This window comes from Balaenoptera borealis, assembly GCF_965194805.1.
Source record: "Balaenoptera borealis genome assembly, chromosome: 10".
Lineage (NCBI taxonomy): Eukaryota > Metazoa > Chordata > Mammalia > Artiodactyla > Balaenopteridae > Balaenoptera > Balaenoptera borealis.
In genome coordinates, this window is record NC_138874.1 from 69,556,271 (window position 1) to 69,582,869 (window position 26,599).

Sequence of the window (26,599 nt, forward strand, 5' to 3'; positions counted from 1 at the left end):
TCTGATATGTGTCTAATTCAGTCCTTTTTAGTTTAACTTATTTTTTTCATTCAAGAAACATAGAATTTAAATTTTGTTTTTGATGTTTTGAAGTTTAAACTTGCCATGTCTAGATACATTCATTCTGTTACTTAGTACTAATTGGGTCCTTTTAATCTTTCCTTAGATCTGGGAACTTTTCTTCCATCACTTCTCTACTGTCTTCCCTTCCCTTTTTACTTTCCTCTTTCTAGAACTGCTATTAGACAAATATTAGGTCCCGTGGATGTTGCTTCCATATTTCTTAACATGTCTTTCATATGTTTGTTTCATCCTGCCTTGTGCTTTTCAGCCCACCTGCTGAGTGTTTTTATTTCAACAACCAGATTTTATTTTAACTTTATTTGTATTTTGAAAAAATTTCAAACTTCCAGAAAAGTTGCAAAAATAGTATAAAGAATGCCGTTTACCCTTCATCCAGATTCATAAACTTACATTTTGTCACAATTGCTTTGTCATTCTGTGTGTATTCAAGAGTTACAAAGGCTCATCTTGGGAATGTCTGTGTACAAACACATACATACACATACTTTTTTCTGCACTAGTTGGAGTAAATTACAGAGCTCATGCCTCTTTATCCCTGAATTCTTCAGGTAATTAACATAACCAATTGTGTACGATTTTCAAAATCAGGAAAGTTAACATTTATACCATAACAATTATCAGCAATACCATAGTCTGCAGACCTTATTCAAGTTTTGCTAGTTGTTCCAGTAAAGTCCTTGAGCACATTTTCCTGGTCCAGAGTCTGCCTAGAATCTTGCATTGCATTTAGGTGTCCTGTCTCCTTATTCTCCTTTAATCTGAAACAGTTCTCCAGCTTTGTCTCTTTCGATACCAACATTTTCTAGAGTAAAGGCCAGTGATTTTGTGGACATGATGTTTGTGCCCTCGGGGCATCCCACCAGGAGGCCACAGCGTGAGTGTGTCTGGTTACTGATGGTGTCATTGTCGATTGTTTGTTTAAGGTGATACTCACCTAGTTTCCCTACTGTGAAGTTACTGTTTTCCCTTTGTAATTAGTATATTACAAGAGATACTTTGAGACTGTGTTTTAGCATCCATTGATAACTTCTATGTGAATCATTGGTTACAAAGTGGTGATTTTCTGATTCCATTATTACATTTACAGGCATTCTGCTACAAGGAATAAGTCTTCTGTTCTCGTTTATTTTTTATTATCAGTATGGACTCTTGTTCAATAAGTTATGGTCTATTAGGTCATTTTTTGTTTTGATGCTCAAATTGACCTAGACTTGGCTACTGGGAGTTCATCAAGGTGGCGCCTGAGTCCTTTTGACACGTGCCCATTTTTGAGCACTTCTTACTTTGGGGAACATGAAGATGTTCCAAGCTCATCTGGTACTTTCCTTGCCCCTGCCATTGAGTCAGCCATTTCTCCAAGGCACTTTGGTTCCTTTTAGGAAGGATGATATTTGGAAACCAGGATCTGGGTGGCAAATAATCAATTTACATTTCCAGTTTCCTGTATTGTTTCTAGAGATTTATATATTCCAAAGTTTTCAGCTTGGAACCTCTTTGTCCATGAGACTAGTTTTCCACAAATGTTTAGCAGTTTGGGGTAGTTGCTCATTTGTGTATTCGTCAACCCCTGCTCACCCCAGTTCTGTGTTCCTCAGCTTCCTGTTTTTATCAAGAAGTGATAGGACTAGCTGTTAGAGCAAAAGTAAGTAATCCTTTCCTCTCTTCTTACCTACTCAAGAGGATTCAGGCTTTCCTCACTCTGCTTGTTTACCTTTCCCCTTCCCCAGAAAAGAGTTTTGTCATTGTTGGGCCAGGTTTGGGGGAACTTTATTGATGAAGGAGGATAGAGGAATGGTGCTCAGGCTAGAGCTGGGAGAGGAGTTTGTGATGTTTTCGAGAGAAACATCACAGGAGACCAGAGGAGCTTCAGAGCATGAGAGGAAAGGGGAGTTTTGAGAAGCACTTTTTATAGACCATATATCCTTTTCACGGTGTTTCTGAAATAAGGAGTTATTTTGACAGGTACTAGTTTGTGGAGACACAGCTCTAGATTCACTCCTGGGAGTCTTGATTGTGATAAGGTTACATGTGTCTTCTGGGTGTGGGAGTTCTTACCTCCAAGTGTCAGTAGCTGCCCTGTAACTGAGAGCTTGGGGTTGACAGGCACTGCTCTAGCTCAAAACAGAGGCCACTGCTGCCGGCTGCTTAGCTCAGACAAGGGGCAGCTGGGACTGACTGCCCACTGCCTTGACTGCCTCTCCTCCACGGACCCCTCCAGGTGTGTTAGGGGCTGAGTTTGAGTTTGGGGCTCCCGTGAAATCACTCCCATCTCTCAAATGTTTTGAGTTATGATTTCCTATTGCTGTTTCATTTTCCACTTGCTCCCTTCTACTTCCTGTTTTCCAGGAATTACTAAAATTTCCTGACCTGCTTATGGTACTCTTTCTTGTTTTTCAATGATATTTTGGAGTATTTTTGTGTGTATTTTTTTTCCATCGGGTTTGGGAAAGTCTGATACCACTCTGTGCTCAGTCATTGTCTTGTTCTGGATGCCACAAGTGAAGGGTGTTTTAACATTGGCCTGGGTAATGGGGGGTCTACTTGGGGGGGCACTCAAACAGATTCTCCACCCAGAGATATTAATGGAGATAAGAAATCTATCAAATGAACTTCAGAATTCTTGTTAATCTGGGGTCCTAGTTATTGAAGTGTTTAAACAGAAAATTTACACTTAAACTTGATATTAAGGTTTTGTGAAATTTGCATTGAAAGCACCCTATTTAAAAAAACTGTTGTCTCTCTAGTTCTCACCCCAGAAAATTCTGGAGTGACTTATCCATGCTGCTGGCAGTTTACCAGTTAGCACTTTCATTTATAACCTCCCTGTTGAATAGCACCAGCCATATGAGGGTTGCAGGACATGTGCCCCTTATAGAGGAGATCAATTCACTCTGCTTATTATATGCAGTAAATTCCAAATGAAAGTCTTAAATGAGAAGACTGTATTACCCGCATGTTTCCATTTAGTCATCAGCACAGCCTGACCAGTAATAGCAGAACTGAGCAGAAAGAAGACACAGCATTGTCTTTCTAGCAGCAAGGATGACTTGGTACTGGCTTTCCAACCTTTGCTCAGGAGTGGCCCAGATACATCACGCCTTGGGTCAGGATTGGTCTTGTAGCTGAGCTGTACTGGGTAGGAGGCCCTGGCCAGAGGGAAGGGCAGGTAGGCAAGAGCCAAACCTGTGGTCAAGAAAATAAAATACCAGGATACTTAGAGCTGTTAGACTAACCACCTCATACTACAGATGGAAACGTTCAAGAGAGGTTGTGATTTACCCCAAGGTCAAACCGTCAGTGGCAGAGTGGCCTGGCATATTGTTCCTTTTAACACGAATATTTTAGCATCTCAAGCACACCAAGCTTAGTGGTAAATAAATTCTAAGGGACAATTATTTGAATCCATGAGCCCAAGGAAACAATGAGAAGGGCTGGGAACCCTGACAACCAACTCTGTCCTTTTTCATCACCCAGACCAATCTGATTTTCTTACGGAGAGAGGTATATTCAACAAATACTGAATACCTACTACCAAAATAAAAATGTTTCCTGACAAGTAGATGACTGCTTTCTCAAGCCTGTTTGCGTCAGGACCTGTAATTTTTTGAAAACCATCTATTGATATTTTAGGAATAACCACAACTCTAAGCTGTACTGTCTAATCCAGTATTCTTGTGGATACTGTGGAAGCCTCTGAGTGTTTTATGTAGGATTAACTGGAATTGTGAAGTCACATATGGCCTGCAGTAATGAAAATCACATACCAAATAGTTTGATTTTGTCCCGAATTTCTACCTACTTTACCAAATCTTTTTGCTCGCCATCCTGGTTTGCTCTGCAAACCAGGCAGAGATCTGAAGGACTTCACTTTATTCCAAAGTTGATGATTGTTGAGGGAGATTTTTACAGTCTTCCTTCTCTTCCCTCAGCTCCCTTCCTGGTTAGAAATGCTAATAAGAACTAGGGTGGTCATAAGCTATTGGAGGAAGCAAAAAAGGTGAAGGCTATACACATTTTAGTTTGTGTTTGGCATGTCTTAGCCTTTACCCTGCATGAGGCAAGGAGAAAAAGAAGTAAAATTAAAGTTACAGATAAATTCAAGGAAGGACTGAAACTAAGGAAAAGATACTAAGTTTGTTTCCCTTGGTTAGCTCAACCAGGTCTTTGTCTCCATTTTTGACTGACAGATACCAAAACAGGTTGGCTTTCTCCTACTGCCCTGCAGTGGGTGGAGACTGGCTTCCAATATTGTCCAAAATGTCACTTCCATTTAAACATATTCTTTCTAGGGAAGAATGATTTTCTAGCATAAGATGAAGGAGAAGAGGAAGCAGGAGAAAGGTTTAAAGTGTTATATGGAAGTTTCCAACCACAGGAGGAGCAAAACACCAAAGAAGCTATAGAACACAGGGTACGGCCAAGAGCTGGAATCCAAGCCATGCTGCCTCGAAGGCACGCCAACCCAAGGTTCACATGTCCCCGGACCAGGTCCTGCCCGGAGAGAAGCATTCCAGTCCTTCTCTTCGTTAAGAAACAGCCAGACCCAGTGCGTCTAGAGGGAGGCCACAAATACCACGTTGTCTTTGCAGAAGGTTTCCAGGGAAGAGCTAGACCAATTGGATGGTCTCCAGACCAACCCTGGCCTGAGCCCCAGGCCAAGGTGAGCTGGATAAGTCCACAGTGTCTGGTCAGAGCTGTGCCTGGTACTCAAGTCTTGAATATCAGGAAGCCCCCGAATGCAGTGCCTGGAGGGCTTCTCTTCATTATTGATCCCTGGGTTAGCTCAAACCATACTCTCTCACCCTTCTGCAGCTCAGCCATGGCAAAGGTCGTTGCTGGGCTCCCACCCCTCTGCTCCTCGGTGGTATAGACAGGGGTCCGACGGTGACCTCCAAACACCAGCTGCCCGGTGCCTGGCCCTGGGCCGAATTCAATGCTCACTGCAAATAGATAGACCCCACGCTCAGAGGCTCGAAAATAGCCATGTTCAGGGAAGTAGCTGTTGCCGATGTTGATGTAAGTAGTGTTGAACTTCACTGTCTGCAGAGCATCTGTCCCTTCTGAAAAGCTGGCGTAGAAGGCCACAGGGGAGCCTGGAATGCAGGAGGAAAGTGTTAGTGACTCAGCCCCTCACTCCCTCGGGTGGAAAATTGTACCGAGACCTGCCTTCCTCGCCTTCTTAACATTAGAAATAGGTCCTATTTCTAGATAACCCAGATATTCCCAATAGCAATGTATCTTGGGAGCTAACTGGCCAATTCTCAGTATTTCACTAGTTGAGAGAAAGGAAAATACAAGTCTGTTGTCTCTACTGGTGTACATTTTAACAAAGCACTTTCTTGTTTGATCCTTCTTTCCAACATCCTTGAGAGATAAGTACCCTGATTGAGGAGACTTTGAGTCTTGCATGCTTAACTGGCATCCAAGGCTAGATGGCTTATCAATGGCAGGCTGAGACTGGAACCCAGGTCTCTGACTCCCAGATTCCTGCCACCTGCTAGGGATCTTGAGATACCAGGGGAAAGAGAGAAAATATTACCTATCCGCAAAGTAGTAATGCTAACCCTGGTGAGATAATTAAGGAATGAAGGGTAGCTCCTACTGGATGTTTAGCACAGGACCCTAGAGAGAGAAGGAAAAAGCAGGTGGGACCAGGGAAGAAAAGTCTTTTCAAGCTGGTCATTTTAATGTTTTCCAAATGTTGCTCAGAGCCCTGGGATTACAGAGGGGGAAGCAGTCCCAGAAAGGGAAAGCTTGCTCCAGACGACACACATGACCAAGCTGGGAGCTGTGGATCTCCTGACTTCTGGTGCTCTTCCCACCTGAAGCACTTTAGCCAATCTAAGGAGAATGAAACAGAGAACACAGGCGAGCGGCCCGCCAGGCCCACGCACAGGCCTGGAGCCAGAAAAGCCGCTCAGTGTAGAGGAAGGAGCCAGCAGGGCTGCCTGGCCGCCTGGCCAGGAGATGAGATGGGAAGGCTGAGTCCCACTGGGCTCCGGCCATGACACTGGCCTCAGTACTGATGAGGTCATGTTCCTCACGTGCTCCCTTGTTGCCCCCTCAAGCTGTGGGCTCTCTGTGGCCGCCCCCCCAACCCCTCTCTGTTGAGACCAAGCTTCCTACTTCTCAGGGGATGAAACCAAGGCCTAAAAGAGGAGCAATTTGCATAGCAGTTAGTGACTTAGGTCCCAGAACTAGAGCCCCCGCTCTTTGGCTCCCAGTCCAACAGCATCCTCGTGAATGACAAAATTTTGCTTTTCTCTAGTTCTGGAAGATTTTCTGAGAATTAGTTCAGAATAGCTTTCCCATCTGTGTGAGAAAGACTGGCTCTGCAGTTCCCCCAGCACCCAGAAGGTGGCGCGCTCACCCCGCCGAAGCAAGGCCGGACTAGCGCGCCCTCTGTGGAGCGCCCCGGCCAGCCAGTGGCCCGACGTGCTCCTTGGTGGAAGGGTTGTCCTTCACTGATTTGCCAGCAGGCGCACTGAGAGTGGGCTTCCCTGCAGGGCCGGAGTCAAGCCCTTTGGCCTTCCCATAAGACAAACAAGGGGGAATTTTTACTTTTAAGGAAAAAAATTTTTTTAAATAACAAAATATTGCAGTGGTAAACCCAGATACCTAAACTGTCAGGCAGCTGAGGCCTTGCACCACTCACAAGAGAGAAAAAGATGTAAGAGTGTAGGTAGATACAGCCTCAGCCCTGAAAATGCTGGAGAAATGGGGAAACATTGACTGGTTTCTACTCAATGTTAAGCCTTGTGCTAGGTTTTTTGGTAAATGTATCTGCTAGTCTTCCTGACAACCCTTTGATGAAGGTAGTGGTTCTCCCTTTTACAGAGGAAGAAATTGAGACACGTAAGTGGTTTTAGAGCCTGTGCTATGTCCACTGCTCCCAGGGAGACACTGGCCTGCAGGGCCATAGTGAGGAGTGAGTGGGAGCAGGGCAGGCTTGCGGTGGGATCCTCAGCAAGGCCTTGGACTGCCCATGTGCCAGGCTACACGAGGGTATGGACGGCCCAGATGGCAGCCTTGTACTTAGCCCCAGGTCTGGGTGAGGAGGCGGCCGTAGCTCCAAGGCCAGCTGCTCTGGCAGGGTACAGTCACTTGAGGCACAGAGTGTAGGGGTCCACTTTCCAGGGCCACACTCAGGGAGGGGCTGGGAAGGCTGGCTGCTCATCCCTTCAGCCTCAGAGGCAGCTTCCCAGGGCCCTGCAGGGGCCAGTCAAGGGCCTTTCACAGGTGAAGAGCCAGCTCCCTAGAGACAGCCAGACTGGGTTCCTCTGTGCCGCTTACTAGATGTGTGAGCAGGACAGTTGCCTGACTAACGCTGTTTCAGGTAAGATGGCAGCAGTGATAATGCATCATTGGGCTGTTGTGATGATTCAACATGGCAAAGCCCAAGAAAGGCATTGTGGGGGACCTGGCTCAGAGCAGCAGCATGGGTCCACTATGTTAGCAGAACGAGCTCCTTTTGGGGCCCGAGGCTTTCCCCTATATTCACTTCTTGTGGCGTGCTGCCCATGGCAGAGGACACCAGCCCCTATCCACACACTCACTTGTATACAAGGGAAAGCTTAAAGAAACATGGGGGGTGAAGCGGGGTCGGGCGAAGAGTTGAGCTGGAGGGATTTGAGGGTGTGGTTATAGAGGAAAGAGAGGCATCCCCCCTCCCTGCTCTACAGTTAAGAGTGGCAGGCAACCACTGGTGTATATATGAGCCTCAAACATCTCCGTGGTGGGGCTCTGCCTGCTCACTGACAGTTCAGTCATGTGACTTCTACCTTCTAATACTCCAGGTGGCTTGAGGGGCCCCTCCCTAGTCCTAAATAGAAGGTGGGTTAAGGGCAAAGCCAGTCCTGAGTAGGGGTGACTGATGGTCATCCTGCTCTCTTTCACCCCGGCCCCCTCTGAGGCAGAAGCGCTGTCGGCAGAGAACACAGTCTTAGACTCCCCCAGCCTCCTTCCCAAGCTGGGCAACTCACCTGCGTCCCAGAGCACCGGCCCTTTGACATGCGCATCCTCCAAAGACTCCACTTGCTTCCGGTCCCTCCTCCTGGGAGCTTCCAGACCTTTCTGCTGCTTCTTCCCTTTCCTGATCAGCATGGCCTGCAGCTTCCCCAAGTCCAGGCTGACGTTGGCTACCAAGAGTTCTTGAAAGTTCCCAAAGAGGCTGTGGAAGAGGCGCTGGTGCCGCTGCAAGCCACGCTCGGTGGTGGAGAGCTCCTCGCGAAGGCCCTCGAGGGAGCTGTTGAAGGAGGAGGCCCAGGAAGCCTCGCAGCACCGGCCCACGCGCTCCATGTGGGAGCTCAGGCGCTGGAGCTCCCGCGCTAGCCCAGCCAGATCCGGCCCGCCGGCCGCCGCTGGCGACGCGTCCCGATTGGGCTCCAGGCGCTCGGCCTGCCCGCTGGTCCCCGAGGCCCGTTCCAGGGCTGTCACCCGGGCGGCCAGCGCGTCCCAGCCAAGGGCCTGCTCCTGCAGCCCGCTGGCCGCGTCCAGCAGGGCGGTGCGGATCTGCTCGTAGCGCAGGGGCAGCGGGTCAGGCGACTCCTCGGACATATCTTCCATCACCTCCTCCCCAAAGAGGGCGGCCAGCACGGCCTCGTGCCGCAGCGCGTCCTCCAGCAGGGCCGCGAAGGAGCCGTGCAGCCGGCGGATCTCGCGTCGCATCTCGGCCTCAGCGGCCCGCAGCGCGCTCACCTCGCCGCCCAGCGTGCGCAGCTGGCTCCGGAGCCGCGCCGCGTCGGCCCGCGCCCGCTCGGCCTCCGCCCGGTGCGCATCCACCGCCAGCGACAGGGCGGCCACCGTGCTGCTCAGGGCCTGCAGGGAAGAGCCGTCCCGCTGGCGCCGCTCGTCCAGGCTCACCTGGGTCTCTTCCAGGGCACGCGTGGTGTCCCGCTGGCCCTCCCGGATGACATCCAGGTCAAAGTAGAGTTTCTGGCAGTTGCAGTCCTTGACGTACTTGATGAGGTCCGCGTGGGCGCCCTGCAGGTGCTGGAGGGTGAGGTTGAGCTCCAGGAGCTGCCGCTCCATGTCCTCCTTGTTCTCCTCCATGATCAGTGACTTCTCCATCAGGATCACCCGCAGCTCGCGCAGCGCAGTGTGGTTCACCTGAAGCTCCTGCACCTGCCGCTCTACCTTGCTGATCTGTTCGTAGGTGTCATCGGATTCCAAATACAGCTCCTTGATCTCATCCACGTGCTGGGCCAGGGTGGCCTTCATGTCTGCGAGGGTGCTCTGTAACTCCTCTTCCCTGTGGGCAGTGGCCACATGCAGTGCAGAGAGGTTCCTCTGCAGCTGACCCAGCCTGGCCTGCAGGCTCTCTGGTTCCGGCCTCGCTGCTGCCCCTGCTGCCACCAGGACCAGGCTGCCGTTGACCCCCGGGGACTCCTGGGCCTTAAGGAGCTTCTTCAGCTTGGTGTCCACATCGGCCTGGACCTCCAAGAGGGACTGGTGCAGGGACAGGTGCTGGGCATGCAGATGGCCCTCCACATCCTGCCGTAGCTGGCCCACCCTCTGGGCGTTCTCCTGGACCTTGGTCTCAAATTTGGCACCAAGATCCTGGAAGTCAGCTCTGGCCACAGAGCTCTCCTGGACCCTCTGGAGGGCCTGTCGGTTGGCCTCCACATCAAGAGATAAGTTTCTTATGGCCTGGGAGAGGCTGTTCAGGCTTTGGTTGAAGCTTCTCCACATGGGGCTGAGATGTCCTTGCAGGAAGGTGTTGATGTGGGGCAGTAGCACTTGCTCCAAGGATCTGCCGGGAAACTCTACAACAGATGCACGTGTTTACACAAGCCCTTCGGGAGCAGACAGCCTCCCCAGGGGGCGACTGGGGGGGGCCTCTGAGGTATGGGCCTTCCTGCTTACCCTCCCACTCATCCCCTAGGATGTGACTGGGCTCTTCCTCAGACCCTGGAACCTGCCACTCACCAAGCTCTGTCTGATTTGCCTCAGTTATTGCCACTGTGAGGTTGCTTGCCAGGGCCTTCCATAGGCCTGGAAGGCTGTCTGCCACGTGGTGAATGTCATTCTGGACATCTCCCAGCCGGCGTTCCTGCTGCTCCACCATGTTGCTGATCTCTGCATCCCGGTGGCCTGAATACACATGAGACATAAGTGTCTAACTTCCCAGGCCTGGGCAAAACATGAGGTGCAGAGAGGAAATTTGGGGATTGAAACAGGGAGCTGTGTCCTGATGTCCTCTGAGCAGGAGCTTAGAAGCCTTTAACTCCAGAAGGGCAAATGCATGGCAAGTGAGCCCTCACCCTGCCCCCAAACCCACAGCAGACATGACTAATCCTCCATGGCACACTTTCCTCCTCAGTCACAGGGACACGGCTTCTCGACATCATTCTAGTCAGCCCTTGTCAATAGATAGGCGTTCACCACATGATGAAACTTATTCCGCATCCCAACTATGGCCCGGCCTTGAAAGCCTCACAGATGGTGTCACTTGGTGGTTCTGCTGTGCTGACTCATCACCAGGGACAGCATGACTTCCTGGCCCTGGTTAGGGGGGCTGTGGGGAGCCTTCTCCCAGGACATGGGAGCTTATGCAGTTCAGGGGGCAAGGAGGGTGCCGGATGAAGCTGTCCTTCCCAGAAAATAGGGTCAAGGGAAAGGGGGTGTGTGCTTGACCAGCAGGCAGGTCACTGAGGGCCCTGTAACCTGGCTGCCTTGGTGTGGGGGCAGGGTGACACAGGGCCACAGAGGGACCCCTGCTGATTCTGGGGACATAGCTTCCCTGAAATGGCACTGCCCTATCAGAGGAGAAAAGCCCTAGGCACATGGGTTCTTTCTTCCCGCCTGTCCCTCCCGTGCCTTCCAGGAAAGCAGCATACCAGGTTCAAAGTCAACTGGCCCATCCCAAGGCTCCTGGAGGCTATCACCTGGATCTTCAGGCTCAGGGATCGCCCTGGGATCTGCAGAGAAGCATCAGATGTTGACTCCAGAGGTCAGAGGGTCTGCATGACCTCTGGGGTCAGAGGTCAAGGGGGAAGGGGGATCACAGGGAATCCTACCGTGGTGCTGGCAGTCGGGTCCCACAAAGCCCGGGCAGCACCTCCACGCCACGGAGGCCAGCACCTTCTGCTTGACCTGGTACACCGGCTTGTGGGCCACGCGGTACCTGGGGGAAGACGGCTGGCTCAGCGACTCTAGGGTGAGCCGGCACAGGGCCTGGACGAATAGCCCACCCTGCTGCACCCCGACTCACATGACTTTCACTTTCTGGCAGTCCGGAGCCCCGTGTGGACATGGCTGCTGTGAGTGGACGAGGAATTTCTCTGTTTTACAAGCAGCTACGAAGGTGACCAGCCTGGACTTCTGGTAGGGACACCAGTTACTGGAAAAGAACAAGCCAGAAGAGAGGGCTGCTGAGCCACACCCAGGCCCCCCACTTCCTAGAGGTCAGCAGGGAGCCAGTGCCGAGCGCCCCCCCTCCACCACCCCCGCCTCTCTGCCCTACCCAGTCTGGGGGATTCTGGATCCATTAGCCTGAGAAGGGAGTGCTCTGCATTATTCATTCCTCTGCTCCAGAGCAAAAGCTCCACAGACCCCGCCTGCAAGGGCACCTGCTCCATGGCCTTCCAGGAAGCACCCCTCACCCCCGGGTCAGCACAGAGAGGCTCAGGAGCCCCCCCCCCCGCTAGTCACAGAGTTACCACCAGAGTCAGGAAGGGATCTCCCTGTTTCTCCTGGTGCCAGGGAGGCAGCATGGCGCTGCTGGGGCTGGAGAGTCCTGGGTTCGAATCCTTCACATTTTCTGGTTGTGTGACCTCGAGTGAGGCGCTTAGAGAGTTTTCGTTTCCCATCTATGCGATGGAGATCATAATACTCTCCTCCAAGTGGGCAAAGGAGTATCAAGTGCCTGGCTCTTCCCAAGTGCCCAGTGAACACTGCTGTCCTGCCCGCTCTGGCGGCCCTGGCAGCCTGCCCCATTCCCATTACCACCCACATCCTTCCTCACTGGAGACCCGGCTGCGGGGAGGGCGCCTGCTCTGGTCGTGCCCCATTATGGCCATTGTGGAAATGGACTTTGAAACAGTCGTAGGGGAAGGCAGCCAGGCCGAGCAGTTCCTTCTGTGGAAAAGGTCACCCACACTGAGGTCGTAACGAGTGGTGTGGGGGTCACACTCGGCATCCTGAACACCTGGGAGGTCACCCTGCCTCCTGTGCCCTCCACCAGCGTGTGCTGCGGCACATCCGGGGTGGAGGGCTGCTTGCTGCTGACAGAGCCCCAGCTCACAGGTCTGCTGGCAGAGCTGATGCACTCAGCAAGAGGTCAGAGGGCCCTTCCCCACGCAGTCAGCTCTCGGAGCAGAGCTCTCCAGCGTTGCAAGTGGTAATGACCTCCATGGCTCGGTTCGATGTAGCACCTAGTGAGAGCGGGTGCTGGGCTCCGGCTCAGTGCCAATGTGGAGGCTCAAACCTTATCTTCAGGGTCCCAAGGGAGAGTGGGTGATCTCAGATGGTGTGATAGGTGCTAGGACCTGGGGAGACTTTGGGGAGGAGGGGATGATTAGGCTGCATCTTACGTGGAGGGAGTGAGGTGAAGCACCAGAAGCTGTGATAGAGGTGTGTGGCCCCACTGAGGTGCGGAGACTGGGAGCGCAGAAAGGGCTGCCAAGGAGAGGCAATGGGGGTAAGGAGAAGCCAGACCATGGAGGCCTTGAGTGCCCCCTGAGGACAGGGCTCCGTCCTGAAGGCATGGGGAGCCGTGGAGGAGCTTAAGCAGGGAGGTGACATGAAAGAGCCACCCTAGTTCCTGGGTACAGAAAGGATGGGAGGGGGCAAGATGTAGGTGGTGGTGTCAGGGGTCTAGGTGGGAGATACTGGCAGCGTGGACTGACTGGACCATGGTGGTAGATTTCGGGAGAAAGGACCACATTTGTGAGATGTTGGGAGGCGATGTTCAGGGCCCTTGGTGATTGAGTGGCTCTCAGGCTGGGATTTAATTCTCTGGAGCTGATCTCTGCCCCAGGCCCACCAGGTACCATCACACAGGGATACTGCTGGGAATGGCAGTGGGGTGAGTTGAGGGGGATTGAGTGACCATATCTATTTTGAGTGCTGAGACCACGCAGCCTGCCTTCCCACTTGGCTCCCAGAAACCTGGCAGCTTGCATGTACCCTCTTGGCAGCAGACTGAAAAAGCTTGTCAGAAAAATGACCCCACTCGAGGGGAAAGACCTAAAGACACTGACACCAGGGGTTCCCCCCAATGAACTAGCCCAGCAGAGCATCCTATAACAAAACATCACCCATCCACTCAGCTTCCAATCAGCTTCCCAGCCTCTCTACTCTTAAGCGGGCAGACATCCAAGAATGACCCCTGAGGAAAATCTCTTACAAAAGTGGGAGGTAAAAACGAGCAAATGTAAGAAAATCAACTTGGAGAAAACCAAGACTGTGCAGGGAGAAAAGAACTTCCCCCCAAATTTGCATTAATATTCCCAGACTGATAAGAGAACTTACTGCATTCAAGAAACAAGAAAAGGAAGCCACTTTAAAAATGGGGGCAGAACACTGAGAGAACAAAAAAGAGCCCTTGGAAATTAAAACTATAATGGTAGAAATGCAAAAGAAATTTAATAGAAAAGTTAAAGGGTAAAGTTAAAGAAATTTCCCTAAAAGAAGAGCAAACAGAGATGGAAAATAGGACAGAAAAGATCAGAAAAATAGAGGACCAGTGTTGGGAATCCAACATCCAAACAATAGGAGTTCCAGAAGGAGAGAACAGAGGGAGGGAATCACTGATGAAAACAACCAAATGAATAGTCCAGAAGAGAAGGACGTGGAATTTCAGATTCAAAGGGCCCACCAGTTACCCACAATACAATGAAAATAAACGCACAGCAAAGCACATCGTTGTGAAATTTTGGAACTCTGGGAATGAGAATGATTCTACACTTTCCAGAGAAAAAAATCAAGCCCCTCCCCACCACACACACACACACACACACACACACACACATCAGTAAATAGAATAGCCTTGAACCTCTCAACAGCAGTACCAGACACTAAAACATAGTGGAGAATCACCTTCAAAATACTGAAGGAAAATTATTTCCAATTTAGAATCCTATACCCAGCCTAACTATCAATTTAAGGAGCACAAAATAACGACATTTTCAACAAGCCAGATTGATTTCAAAACATTTCCCTCCCCAGGACCCTCATCAGGGATCTACTAGAGCAGTGGTTTGCAATCTTGCCATCAAACCTTCACATCAGAAGCGTCCTGTGGCACTTTAAAAATATGAGCCTACAGGCCCCACCCCAGGCCAGTTAAAGGAGATTCTCTGGGATTAAGGCCTGGTCTTCTGCATTTTAAAGCTCTCTGGGTCATTCTAAGGCACAGCCCAGGATTGAGGACCACTGTGCCAGAAATGCTCCACCAAAACAAGAGAGAACAAGAAACAGGAAATCATGGCATCAGGAAACAGGAGTTCCAGCACAGAAACGAGGTGAAGGGAGACCCCAGGACAATGACAGGCAGGGGGTGAGTGAGCAATGGTCCAGCCTGGAGCATGGCTGGAGGCTCTGAGAGAGGCACCTCCAAGAAGACACAGGTGGTCAAACACCTGACAGGAATGAAGGTGGAGAGCAGATGTGGACAACTAGCTGAGAGTTTGGAATTGAATGGTGACAAAGACACAGAAAACTAAGCAAAAGGAAAAAAACTAAAACAAAAAACGAAGACAGTTGTTTATTTCAGGGAAAACCAGAAGTGTGCAGGGAGGAAAAAGGATGCATAGGCTTTCCAGGACATACAGACTCTGTTACATCTACTCAATTTGGCCATTGTAGCAGGAAAGCAGATACTGACAGGATGTAAATAATGGGCATGGCTGCGTTCTAATAAAACTTTATTTACAAAACAGGTGGGGGGCCAGATTTGCCCCACCATGCCAGAGTTTTCTAAGCCCTGCTTATGTGTGTGTATAACTAATAGAAACGAAACTTAAAAATAAAATAATTTCCATCTGGAAGAGAAAATGCAGATGAACAGGTAAGAACATTTTGGAAGACAACAAGTGAGGAGTTCCTCATCTAACTGTTATGACTGACTCTAATGCCAAGTAATGAAAACAGTGGGACGTGAATTCCCCGGTGGTCCAGTGGTTAAGACTCTGTGCTTTCGATGCCGAGGGTGCGGGTTCAATCCCTGGTCTGGGAACTAAGATCCCACAAGCGGCGCAGTGCGGCCAAAAAAATAAAATCAATCCAGAAAACAGTGGGACGTTAGCACAAGATTTGTCAAGCCAGTGAGTGGGAACAGAGACCCGGAAGCGACCCGTACATCCCTGAGGGACTAGTAAATGGTAAAAGGGACATGTGAAAATCAGGATGGAAGCAAAGGATGTGCACTCAACACAGAAACAGGACTGTGAAAGTGCTGGGCCCAGAGGTTAGGGCCGGGGAGCAAGGTGGCCACCTGCACAGACTGTTTCAAGGATCAGCGACTGCAGCCCGCACCTCGCCCTGGGCCCCATGGAAATTCCTGGAACATGCTCAGACCTAGAGAGAAGTATTTCTGTAAACCAGTTGTTCTCAACGGGGCGTGTGTTGGGAGGAGAGGGGATTCGCCTCAGGGGTACTTGGCAATGTCATTAGTGCAAGGCTGAGAAACACCCGCTGTAAACAAAGTTCTGCTCCTCGCGTGCCCTCTGAACGGCTGCAGAGGGTCCAGAAGGCCTGTACCCTGGGAGCACCGGGTCTGGGCCAGCCTGCAGGGAGTGACTGGGACTTTCCACCTCGGGTTCCTAGAACTGGAAGCGGTGCCGCCCACCCTTCCTGCCCAGGAACTTTCTCTCCTGACCTGCCCAAACCTCAGGCTCCAGCAGCCGCTGTTCTCCCTGCCCACGCTCCCCTCCCTTGGCACAGTACAGGCTGCTGGCCCAGAAGCCCTGGGAACATTCCTGACCTTTGCTTTGGTTTCCTCCGGCTCTTGGCAGTTTCTCGCTGGTCCACTGAGCCCCCGGCCCAGCTCGCTGAAGTGCCCCATTGTTCTCACTGCCTCCTGGCCTCGGGCCCTGGCTCTCTTGGCACTCTCATCTCCCAGTGGTCTACTGAGAGGCAGGTGCCAGCCTAGAAATGAGTGTGAGGGTCTCCAGCCTGCTTTGGGCCTGTCCTGGGCCTCTGATATGGCCTCTGATGCCCTCCGACATGGCTTCTGATGCCCTCCTGCCCCAGGCAGGAAAGAGTCTGCTGCCCCCCTTGGAGCTTCTAATAGGAACTGGGAGGCCTGGGCTCTCCTCCCCTCCCTGTCCCTGGACTCAGGGTGACCTTGAGCAAGGCCCTTCCTCCAGTCCTGGAAATGTGGAGAAGACTCCCACTCCCAGCCCCTCTGTGGGGGGAGGCTATGAGGAAGGCAGAGAAAGCCTCCAGCAGGGAAAGGGCTGTTAGCCTGAGCCTCCTGAATTATAAATGTGCTGCTGCTATGGCCCGTTGGGACACTTAAGTGCCTCTTAACCAGCCAGTAAAACCTACCTGCAACTGCCCTTTAAGTCCTTCTGTGGAAGGAGGTTGTGTTCTTAGCATCCTGGCTCCCTGAGGTCCTGGATGCGGCTGTGATTGTGATGACTCCATGGGAGAAGTTTGCCAGGCTTGGTCTCTGAGTCACAGAGGAGCCCAAGGCCCACTTGGTGTCCATCCCTGAGCGTAGCTCAGGCCAGTGGGGGCTCTTCCCGGTTAGTGCTCAGGGCCCTGTGCCTTGGAGAACAGATATAGGTGCAGGAGGTACAGCTGTGGCCCGGAGACCAGCGGTCTGGGCTCCACTCTGCTCCTGTGTGACCTCCAGAGATATGCGTGACTCCTCTGGGCCACAAGCTCCCAGCTGCAAAAGTTGCAAACGCTCCGTGTGGAGACACTGATGCTGGTGACCGGGGCCAGCTGGGCTGCTGGGAGGAGCGGCTCCTACACTCCCACCCCTCTTAGGGGAGGCAGAACTGAGGACACCTGGGATTTGCAGCCCAGCCGATGTGGGCCTGACCCATCACTTAGGAGCTGTGTGGCCCCTGGTGGCAACCCCACCCCTCTGAGCCTCACAACGTGTAAAGTGGAGAGAACAGGGGCGACCTTGCAGTACTGTCACAGCAATGTGGAGATGGGGCACCTTGCCTGGGTCTTGGCTTAGTCCCCTCAGCAGGCTCAGTCCTGCCTGGGAAGCGCTCATGCATCTGAGGAACCCACATCCTAACCTCCTGCTCTCCCCACCCCCACGAAAGCCTGGGATCAAAGAAAGAGCCTCTTCCCCACAAAGTCCAAATACCCACGTTGCTGGCTCACTGGGCCCAGCCCCACGGGCTCCTGGGCTCCTGGGTGACCCTACACCTACCATGTACCTCCTCCATCCTGAGACCTGGCATCCAGCATCACGTTGTTTTGTTCGAGCTTCTCCTTTCAAAGGTCTTTTTTTTTTTTAATTTATTTATTTTTATTTATTTGGTTGTGCCGGGTCTTAGGTGGGGCTCACGGGCTCCTTAGTTGCGGCATGCGGGCTCCTTAGTTGCGGCATATGAACTCTTAGTTGCGGCATGCACGTGGGATCTAGTTCCCTGACCAGGGATTGAACCCGGGTGCCCTACGTTGGGAGCGCAGAGTCTTAGACACTGTGCCACCAGGGAAGTCCACAAAGCGTCTTATCTGGGTCTGTGTCCAGGGCCTGCCCTGGCCCCCAGGCCCTGGATACAGGTATGAGGGGCAAATGCAGGGCAGGGCCCTGGCTCTGGCAGCCAGGGGGGCGGGCCCGCCAGGCTTATGGCGGGTGGCGTGGGTGGTGTGGCGCCCCTCCTTGACTGTGGAGAGCCTGTTCGCCTCCCCTTCCCCATAGCAGGAGCAGGGCTGGGGCCGCGTTTCCGCCTCTCCCCTCACAGGAACACGGGAAGCAATCAGCCCAAGGAAGCTGCGCGGCGCTTCCTTCCTTTCTCACCAGCCCCTCCGGAGGCCTCGACAACCTGGGCTTGACCTGTGGGGCCTGCAGCTTCTGGGTTGTAGACAGGAGACCAGCAGGCCTGCTGGGACCCCCTCGAGGTTCCTGGGACCAGGGCTTGGGACTCCTGCCTGGGCGTTCCCGGGCCGGGCTACCCTTGCACACACACCTGCACACACTGAGGCCACCAGGCCATGGCTGAGTGACCCCCTCAGGCCTTGAGCAGTCCGGAGACCCACGCTCCCTGGGGCTAAGGGAACGCCGTCCCTCCCCACAGCCCCGGGGTGGGAGTTGGGGAGAAAGAGAAGCATCTCCTACCTCCTGCCCAGCCACTTGGGCCCCTCATACTCCCTTTCGTCAGAGGGAGGCCGGCCACCCAGAGACAGGGGCTTGGAGTTGATAGCTTTGGGGAGGGAAGGCTGGACCCTTGGTCCTGAAATCAGAGCTGGGTGACTGGGTTCCCCCACCAAGAGCCATCTGCACCTCCCAGCTCCGAGCAGAACTGGGAATGGGGCAGGAAAGGGGGTCTCTCCAGGCCCAGCTTCTCCCCTCTCCTCCCACATGGCCCGCCCCTCCATCACCTAGTGGCAGTGCACACTCGCTTGCTCTCACCCTCCTGCCTCTCCCTGGTCAAATCTGCTTTCGGGCCAGTGTCTAACAAACACATTCACCTTGAAGTGTCAGAGGTGTATGAGAACTGTCCCAGGAAGGTTTGGGCCAGGCCAACATGACGGTGAATCTCGGCCACCCAGACGGGAGACTCTGGGTGAGTGTAAATTGGCCCCTCTCACCCTCCAAATCCTTATAGATGCCCTCAACCAAGTCTGGTTTGGGCGGGGGGAGGCAGGGGGGAATAGGCACCCCTGGGACTGAGACCAGAGTATGATCTCTAGAGTCAGACTCAGATCCTGGTTCTAGCTCTCCTCAGCTGTGTGACCTTAGCCAGCTGCTTAGCCTCTCTGAGCCCCAGGCTCCTCTGTAACCGGGGCTGTAAGGAGGATTGAGATAACACTTGGCAAGATGCCTAGCCCAGAGATGGGTCCGATAAATGGCACCTGCTGCTCTGACTGAGGGGTACCCTGAGGAGGGACCCACATTCCCCGCACCTTATCAGCAGGAGGATCCCTGGCCCTGGACACATAAAAAGACTGGAAAAGGGTGTCCTGGTCTAGTCATAAGACCATTCTGCCCATTTCCAGAGGACTGCTGAAGCAGAGCTTGCTGGATGCCACAGCCTCCTTTTTGTTCTTGAAATAGAGCAGGGCACCCTGTCTGCTCACTGCTCGACTGTTAGGGCGCTGTTAGGGCCAGGCTGAGGGCCTGTGCCAGTCCCCCTGGGCACTCAGATCCAAATCCAGTCCCCAGGAGCATCTGTCTTCTATGGCTTAGGCCGGGCCAGCCTCAGCTTTCAGAACTGACTTACTTCGAAGAATAGGAGCCACTCCCAGGTCAGCTAGAAACTTCCAGAACCCCAGCCCCTCAGCACCCCGGTGGTCAATGGCATAGAGTGCTCCCGCCCTGTCCAACCTCCAGGACCATTCCCTGCCGTGGGTAGGCGGGGAACTTCCTGTGGTCCTTAGGCTGGGCCCTGGGGCACCCAGTCCAGGCCGGCTGGGGGTGGCCTCCTAAAGGGGAGCCTGCCACCTAGCACCTCATTCAGCCTCACGGCTGATCCAGCAGATAGATAGTGTGAGCCCATTTCACATATGGGTAACTGAAGTCCAGAGAGTCCCTGCTTTGACTGAGCTGGGACTCAGATCCTGTACCACTTCCTCCCCCAGCTCCAGGCCCTCCTTACCGTCTGACGGGGTCGCTGTCCTCAGCCTCTGCCCTCCAGACTCCAGGTGGCCTGGGGCTATGTGGATCGGAGAACCTGGTGCTGGGGACCTGGGCCCAGGCCCCCAGCAGCCCCCAGCCCAGGGGCCCCCCGACGCTGAGCAGCAGGGTCAGGATCATCTTGGCTTGGGGCGGACGCAGCCTCTGTGGGTGACTCCAGAAACTGCCGGTGCTGGTGACGTTGTCTTTAAGTTAAGTCTCAGAAGGAAAAAAAAGCATGGGGACAACAAAGAGAGGAAGTGGCCTGGGCCGGCCCACCCGGTGAGTCTCGTCCGGCCCCCCTCACCCTCGGCCTGGTCCCCACAGGGGCAGCCAACAACGCAGGCCAGTTCCTGTGTGCCCCGGGAGGACTCGGGTCCAGGACACTGGGGGTGTGGGAGACACGGGGGGAGGTGGCCCCACCAAGCATGTCCCCATGGCCTTCAGGAGAACCGCACCAGCACAGAGATGGGGCGGCAGGAAGCGGTCGGATCAGTCTCAGGGGACCTGCTGCCCATCCATGCTGGTGGCCAGGAAGTGGGGGGCACTCGTGCCTACTCAGCGTCTCTCTCCACTGGGCAGTGGGAGCCAGCAGGTGGGTGGAGGCTCAGAAGGAGAAAGGAGCTGTCCTAGGGTCACACAGTCTGTAGCTGGCGCCAGGGCCTGGGTCAGCTCTTTGTGGCCCAGCTCCTCCACCTGGCCTTGCCCGAGCCCCAGGATGGGGGCATCCATGGTGCTGGTGAGAAGTTGGGTAGCCCAGGCCAGTCTGGGAGGTTGGCCACTCTTGCCTAACAGGCCTGCTTGGTCCTGACCCCTGCCCTACCTGGGACGCTGGTAACAGAGGCACCTCCCCTCTCTGTGCCTGCCCCCAACTCTGACCCCTCTCTGCCCCAGATGTACACAGATACAACAGCCCCAGGCCTGGGAGCATCCAGTCAAGGATGCCCCTGTGGGTGCGCAGGGTGGCAAATGAATGAAGGGCAGTGATGGATAAGGATGTGTCTGGCCCTCTATGGCCCCTCCAGGGAGGGAAGGGGACAGGAGGGGAGGGTTGAGCCAGCAGGGGCTCGGGGACCCTGGGAGAAGGGGGGCGAGCCTGCTTCCTCCCTCCCTCCTTCCCCGCCCCCACCCCTGGGCTGGCTGGGCTCCCATCAGCCGCTGCTGCATCATCAATATTTCATTGGCGGCAATAAGAGGCAGCAGCAGGGACAGCGGCTGCGGCAGCACTCGAGCCAGCTCCAGTCACAGTTCGCCCGGAGAGTCAGGCCCCTGTCCCTGCCCACAGCCATGGACGTCTTCAAGAAGGGCTTCTCCATCGCCAAGGAGGGTGTGGTGGGCGCCGTGGAGAAGACCAAGCAGGGGGTGACAGAGGCTGCTGAGAAGACCAAGGAGGGTGTCATGTATGTGGGTGAGTTTGGGCGTGGCAGGGCCTGGCAGGGCGGGGCAGCTTGGTGGCCGCCCAGCTACCTGGGCCTGACTTTATCCCCCAGCCCCTGGGAGGCATTTTGAGAGGGATGAGGACCTGGCAGTTGAGTCAGGGTCTCCCAGCCCTGGAGGACCGCCGCTCTCCCGCACACCCCATGGTCTGTTTGGGCCTCCTCAGGGCCCCAGGGGCCTCTGGGACAGGACAGCAAGGGAGGCACTTAGCCCTCAGGCACACCTGTTTGTGCGCACACAGGTGCACACACCAGCGCACACCAGCGCCCCCGCCCAGCATCACCCACAGGCCCCCTGACTCGGGAAAGAAGCCGCACTGAGCCTGGAGCCCCGCGGACTGAGCAAGCAGGTGCTCGGCAGCCAGGCCACAGGTCCCCACGCCGCCCAGACGGAAGGGGTGCGTCAGGCGAGATGAGACCAACCCTCAGGGTCCTGTCCAGCCTCCCGCGCACCCCACCCCAATCAGCTCCTTCCAAAGAGGAGGCTGAGCCGATGACTCAGCTCTCGTTGACCCTGTCCTGCGCTGCTTCCGAGGCCCAGGCCGTACCCACGTGAGATCCAGACCCTACCTCAGGCCTGGTCTCTCTCGTCCCCCCATCCTGTCCTGTCCACTTCCCATCCGTTCCCTTCCTCCAGACACAGCAGGAAGTGGCCTTTGAAAGGATGGCCGGCCCCCAGACACCATCCTTACCTCCCACTGACCCTGCAGCTTGTCCAGCTGTTCTGTGGTGTGTTTGCCTGGCCCACTCCCCTCCCAACACCAGGAGTGGGACTGGGCTGACGCCTCCACTTCCTCCACAGGAGCCAAGACCAAGGAAGGTGTTGTGCAGAGTGTGACCTCAGGTGAGGAGCCCCAGGACCCGGGGACATGGAGGCTGGGACGTCCAGGGACTTTTGCACCCTGGTGCTAAAGGCCCAAGCCCAGGCCCCTCCTTTCCCCCCTGCTGTACACGGACCCAGACTTCTCCAGAATCTGGGGCTAGACCCAGGGTGGGCTGCCCCCATTGTCGTCAGAGCTCCCCTGGAGTCAGAAAGGGCACAGCCTAAGGTCTCCAGTAGAGCCAGAGTTTTGAGTGCCCTGGGAAAGGGGCTGCTCTGGCCTGACGGGAAGGCCAGGCCCGGGTGGGGTGGGGTCAGGGCCAAAGCCAGCCAGATTCCTCCCACAGTGGCTGAGAAGACCAAGGAGCATGCCAACGCTGTGAGCGAGGCCGTGGTCTCCAGTGTCAACACCGTGGCCACCAAGACCGTGGAGGAAGCAGAGAACATTGCGATCACCTCCAGAGTGGTGCACAAGGTGAGACCTGGTCCCCAGGCCTGGCCCTCAGACCCGTCCCATCCTTTCCCCTGGGCCCCAGCGAGGCCAGCTGGGGAGGAGGCATTATCACCACGCTGACATACAGGGGAATGGAGACTCAGGGGCCCTGGTCTGAGTTTGGTGTTGTCACATCCATTAAGTCCTGGAATCCTCACGACCACCCCTGTGAGCTGAGCTGTGTGGGGCCCAACTGGAATGAGGCTCAAAACCACATTCTCCTGATGGTGCTCAGCATTTAGGAGACACCCCATTTCACTAGCGAAAGCAGGGTCCTGAAGGCCCCAAGTGGTGACAGGCAGCCTCCCATGGGCAGTGGACACCAGCTCAGAGCTGCCAGGTCACCGCCAACCCAGTGTCCAGCCTCCCTCCGGGCCTGGCTGGGCAGGGCCTCCTCCTCCAAGGAGGAGCGGGGAAGCAGCGCCCCCTGGTGACGGAAAAACAGTGAGGGTTCTGACCACACCCTCTGCCTCCACCTTCGTGAGTGTGCGTGTGTGCGTGCTTGTGCCTGGTGTGAGTGTGCCCATGTGTGTGTGTGTGTGTGTGTGTGCGTGCATGCATGCCGGGCAACAGAGAGCACAGGAGCAGGGGAGCTCTCCCAGGGGGTGGAGGCTGGCGGGGAGAACTGTCCCAGAACCCACCACAGAAAGGCTCTGCTTGAAGCATTTTACACGTACTAACTCATTTCTTTGGCACAAAATCCCATGAGACAGGGTGTGGAAATGAGGCCCAGAGAGATATGGTAATCAAGGTCCCATGGCTAGTCTGAGTGAGCCTGCAGTTCTCTGGGCAGCCTGGCTCCCGAGACTGCGCTCTGAAAGAGAGACTCTGAGCAGGAGATCATGGTGGGAGCATTGGGGGCAGGAGGTTTTCCTATTCCAGAGATGTGCCGTCTCAGCTGTATGAGGCTGTGCTTTAGAAAGCTCTCCTACCTGGCACAGGCCCCGAGGGGCCGGTAGAGTCCCAGGCACCCAGCACTAAGAATCCCTGCTCCAGGGAGTGGGTGGGTGGAAGGGTAGGGGGTCACCCTGCCCCTGGCTCTGGGGGCAGCACCAAGGTGTCTGCTTCCAGGGCCAGCACAAGGTCTCCAGATCCTAGGAACAGGCAGGTGCCTTTGCTCCTAGTTCCCAGCTCTGCCTCGTCCTAGCTCTATGACCTTGGGAAGCTACTCAACCTCTCGGGGCCTCCATTTTCTCAGCTGTAAAATGCCTGGGGTGGGGGGAGGGTGAGGCTGAGAGTATCCATGTCACTGGGCTGTGATGATGCAGGGAAATGGACCCCGCGAAGCAGCTTCGCCTTGCTCATGGTGAGCACCCGACAAAGGGAGGTGACTACATCATCATCATCAGTGCCCCTGGGCAGGACCCAAATGTACCCCAGGAGATCCCAGGCCCCTCCCTCCCCCATCCCCCAGCGAAAGAGGCCTTGGGATGGGGCCAGGCTGCCCTTGCACCTCTGAGCAGAAGCCTGGGCACTCCTCTCTGACTTTGGAGGAGGGCTGGTGAGCCCCTGGAGCTACCCCAAGGAAGACATTTCCTGGTGACACCCAAAAACCAGCCATGACTCACCCTCCAGTGAACCGTAGAAGGATGCAGCACTGCCAGTCTGTCTGACCATTCATGCCACTGGCCTCATGCACCCACCTTGGGGCAGCAGGACTAGGTAGGCGGCCACCTGTCCTTTGCTTGGAGAGCCTGCCCCAACTCTGGCTGCCCCAGTCCACCAAGGGGCAGGATGGCCCCATGGTAACAGAGAGGTGGCAGGACCCTCCAGAGGTAGGTGCTGAGACTAGGGTCCAAGCTGATCACCCAGTCTTGCCCAGCCTACCAGCTTCACACGACCACCCCCAGGCAGGCCGCCATCTCAGGCAAGCGCCTGGCCGGGTGTAGGTGGGTAGAAGGAGACAGGAAGTGGGAGAGGACCATATAACCCCTGCTGGTTCCAACCAGACCAGCCTGAGCCCAGTGCCCATCCAGGAGGCAGGGAGAAGGGAAGAGGGTGGCAGTCATGCTACTGGGATAGGGTTGGGCCTGGAGCAAGCCAGACCTGATCCCTACAAGCCTCTCTGCTTTGAGCTCTGAGGCCTTAAGCTGGATACCTGGCCTCTCTAGGCATAGGGTCCCCATGTGAACGGTGATAACATGCCCCTCCTCCTAGGGCTCTTTGGGGTCACAGGAGGACAAGGGTATGTGATCATGTGATTCAGGAACACCGAGGGTGGGGTCAGGCCTAGTGCTTCAGGGGCCACTGCTCACCCCACCTCACTGGGCTTCCTCATGGAGGAGGCCCAACCAGGGACTGTCAGTGACTCAGCATCTGCTCTTGGGGGTGAAGCTGGGCTCAAGAGTACTTGGTACCCCCAGAAGGCCTTGGCATCATCAGACAGAGCCCCCGCTGCGAATCCTTACATGAGGCTCTATCACCTCCAAGGTCAATCTGGCCCTCATACCTCCCTCACCTCCAGCCCTCCACACAGAGCAAGATGATGAGGGCCTCTGCTCATCTTTGAGGCCAGCATGACAAGGCCCTGGCTGCAAGGAGCTGGGGACTCTGTGCCCTCCACCCGGCCCCACATCCCCTTTGCTTTCCCACAGGAGGACCTGCAGCAACCTGCCCCCTCGCAGGAGGACGAGGCAGCCAAAGTGGAAGAGGAAGTGGCTGAGGCGGTAGGATCTGGGCTCCTGGTGTTACGGGGGGTCCCTGGGCAAGCTGCTTCCCTCCTGGGGCTCCAGAGCCCTCAAAGGAGCCTCTTGACCTGCAGGTCCCTGAGCCTGAGTGTGAGGTCTCCTCATGAATGACCCCCTCAGGGCAGAGAGGCACAGATGACACCTGTCCCCACCCCACCCAGGGTGGCCACTGAGGGCTGGGGCCCCAGAGCTGTGTGTGAAAGTCTCTCTCTCTCCCAGACCAAGAGTGGAGGAGATTAGAGGACTGCAAGTGAGCTCGGAGGCCCTGAGGAACACCCCAAACCCTCCTGGCACAAGGAGTGTCTGGTCCTGGAGTGTGACCTATGGGGCTGCCCATGGTCCCCACGTCCTCCCCTGGCTGCCCACAGGCTGGTCCTCCCATGCTGCCGCCACCACCATCACCTGCCTCCCTTGTCCCCTCACCCCCTCTGGTCCTTCTGACCCCACCGATGCTGCTATGAACTTTTTTTTTTTAATGATTCCAAATAAAACTCAAATCCCTACTGCATACCTACTCAGGCCTCCTGTCTGTGCTGCCTCATTCATGAAGACGCCCTCTGGGCCCTCCTGGGAAGAGGAGCTGGGCCAGGTATGCTACAGGAACACCCTGGGCATTTCTGGAACCTACTGATAGCGGGCACTGCCTTCAGGGAGTCCCCCTGCACCACCCCCCCGCCACCCCACCATTGCCGTTTTTTGGGTTTTTTTTTTCGGCCATGCTGTGTGGCTTGCAGGATCTCAGTTCCCCGACCAGGGATTGAAAGCAGGCCACCCCCACTGGCTTTTAACATGGAGGTGGCAGCCCTGCTTTTGGCTCGGGCAGACACCTTCAAGGACACACTGTCCGCTGGAGCGTGAGACCGGGATGCCCCAGGTTTTGAGCTTTGGCTCACCCTCCGGGAATGGACCCCACTGACGGCAGAGGGTGAGGATGGGCCTCCTGGGACTTCCCTCCATGTGTGTCCTTGGTGGAACAGTTCCTTCTGGGAATAGGGACACCTAACGCCCCTCCCTGGAGCAGATGGTAACTTTCAAAGATGGGAAGTCTAAACCCATAGTAGGGACTCTTTGCACCCTCCTCTGCGAAGAAGGACATGACCCCAGGGCTCCTCCCACCTGGTCCCACCCAGCCTTGAGCTCCCCACCAAGTTGGACCTGGGCTTTCCCTTTCACCAAAGAGTTCTGTCAAGTATCATTAGAAAACACAACAGCTGAGAGGCAGAAGAGCCAGTCTCCGCCTTGAGAGACAAAGTAAAAATGAACATTTGTTGAGCTCCTTCCAGGTGTGGGACACTGTACTGAGTGCTTTACCTCCTTTAATCCTCAAAACAA

The 26,599-nt window shown here is 54.7% G+C and overlaps 2 protein-coding genes across 5 annotated transcripts; one reads left to right on the plus strand and one right to left on the minus strand.

Moving 5' to 3' along the window:
- Positions 1-4,422: 4,422 nt before the first annotated feature.
- On the minus strand, positions 4,423-20,049 carry MMRN2 (multimerin 2). Of its 3 annotated transcripts, none has more exons than XM_082406735.1 (7): positions 19,815-20,049; positions 11,297-11,425; positions 11,103-11,209; positions 10,923-11,003; positions 10,012-10,176; positions 8,067-9,848; positions 4,423-5,177 (listed from the first exon to the last, which is right to left on the minus strand). In XM_082406735.1, the coding sequence occupies exons 1-7, from the start codon at positions 19,970-19,972 to the stop codon at positions 4,792-4,794; spliced, it is 2,808 nt and encodes a 935-aa protein (XP_082262861.1). In that variant the 5' UTR covers positions 19,973-20,049; the 3' UTR covers positions 4,423-4,791. The 3 variants fall into 3 exon arrangements, with proteins under 3 accessions (XP_082262861.1, XP_082262863.1, XP_082262862.1); XM_082406737.1 differs by lacking the exon at positions 19,815-20,049 and adding an exon at positions 16,576-19,797; XM_082406736.1 differs by lacking the exon at positions 10,923-11,003.
- SNCG (synuclein gamma) lies at positions 20,040-25,781 on the plus strand. 2 transcript variants are annotated; one of them, XM_082406807.1, is made up of 6 exons: positions 20,040-20,113; positions 21,117-21,239; positions 22,070-22,111; positions 22,435-22,562; positions 25,175-25,246; positions 25,487-25,781. In XM_082406807.1, exons 2-6 carry the CDS (start codon positions 21,119-21,121, stop codon positions 25,505-25,507), a joined length of 384 nt encoding a protein of 127 aa, XP_082262933.1. In that variant the 5' UTR covers positions 20,040-20,113; positions 21,117-21,118; the 3' UTR covers positions 25,508-25,781. The 2 variants fall into 2 exon arrangements, with proteins under 2 accessions (XP_082262933.1, XP_082262932.1); XM_082406806.1 differs by lacking the exon at positions 20,040-20,113 and having other exon boundaries at positions 21,026-21,239.
- Positions 25,782-26,599: the final 818 nt, after the last annotated feature.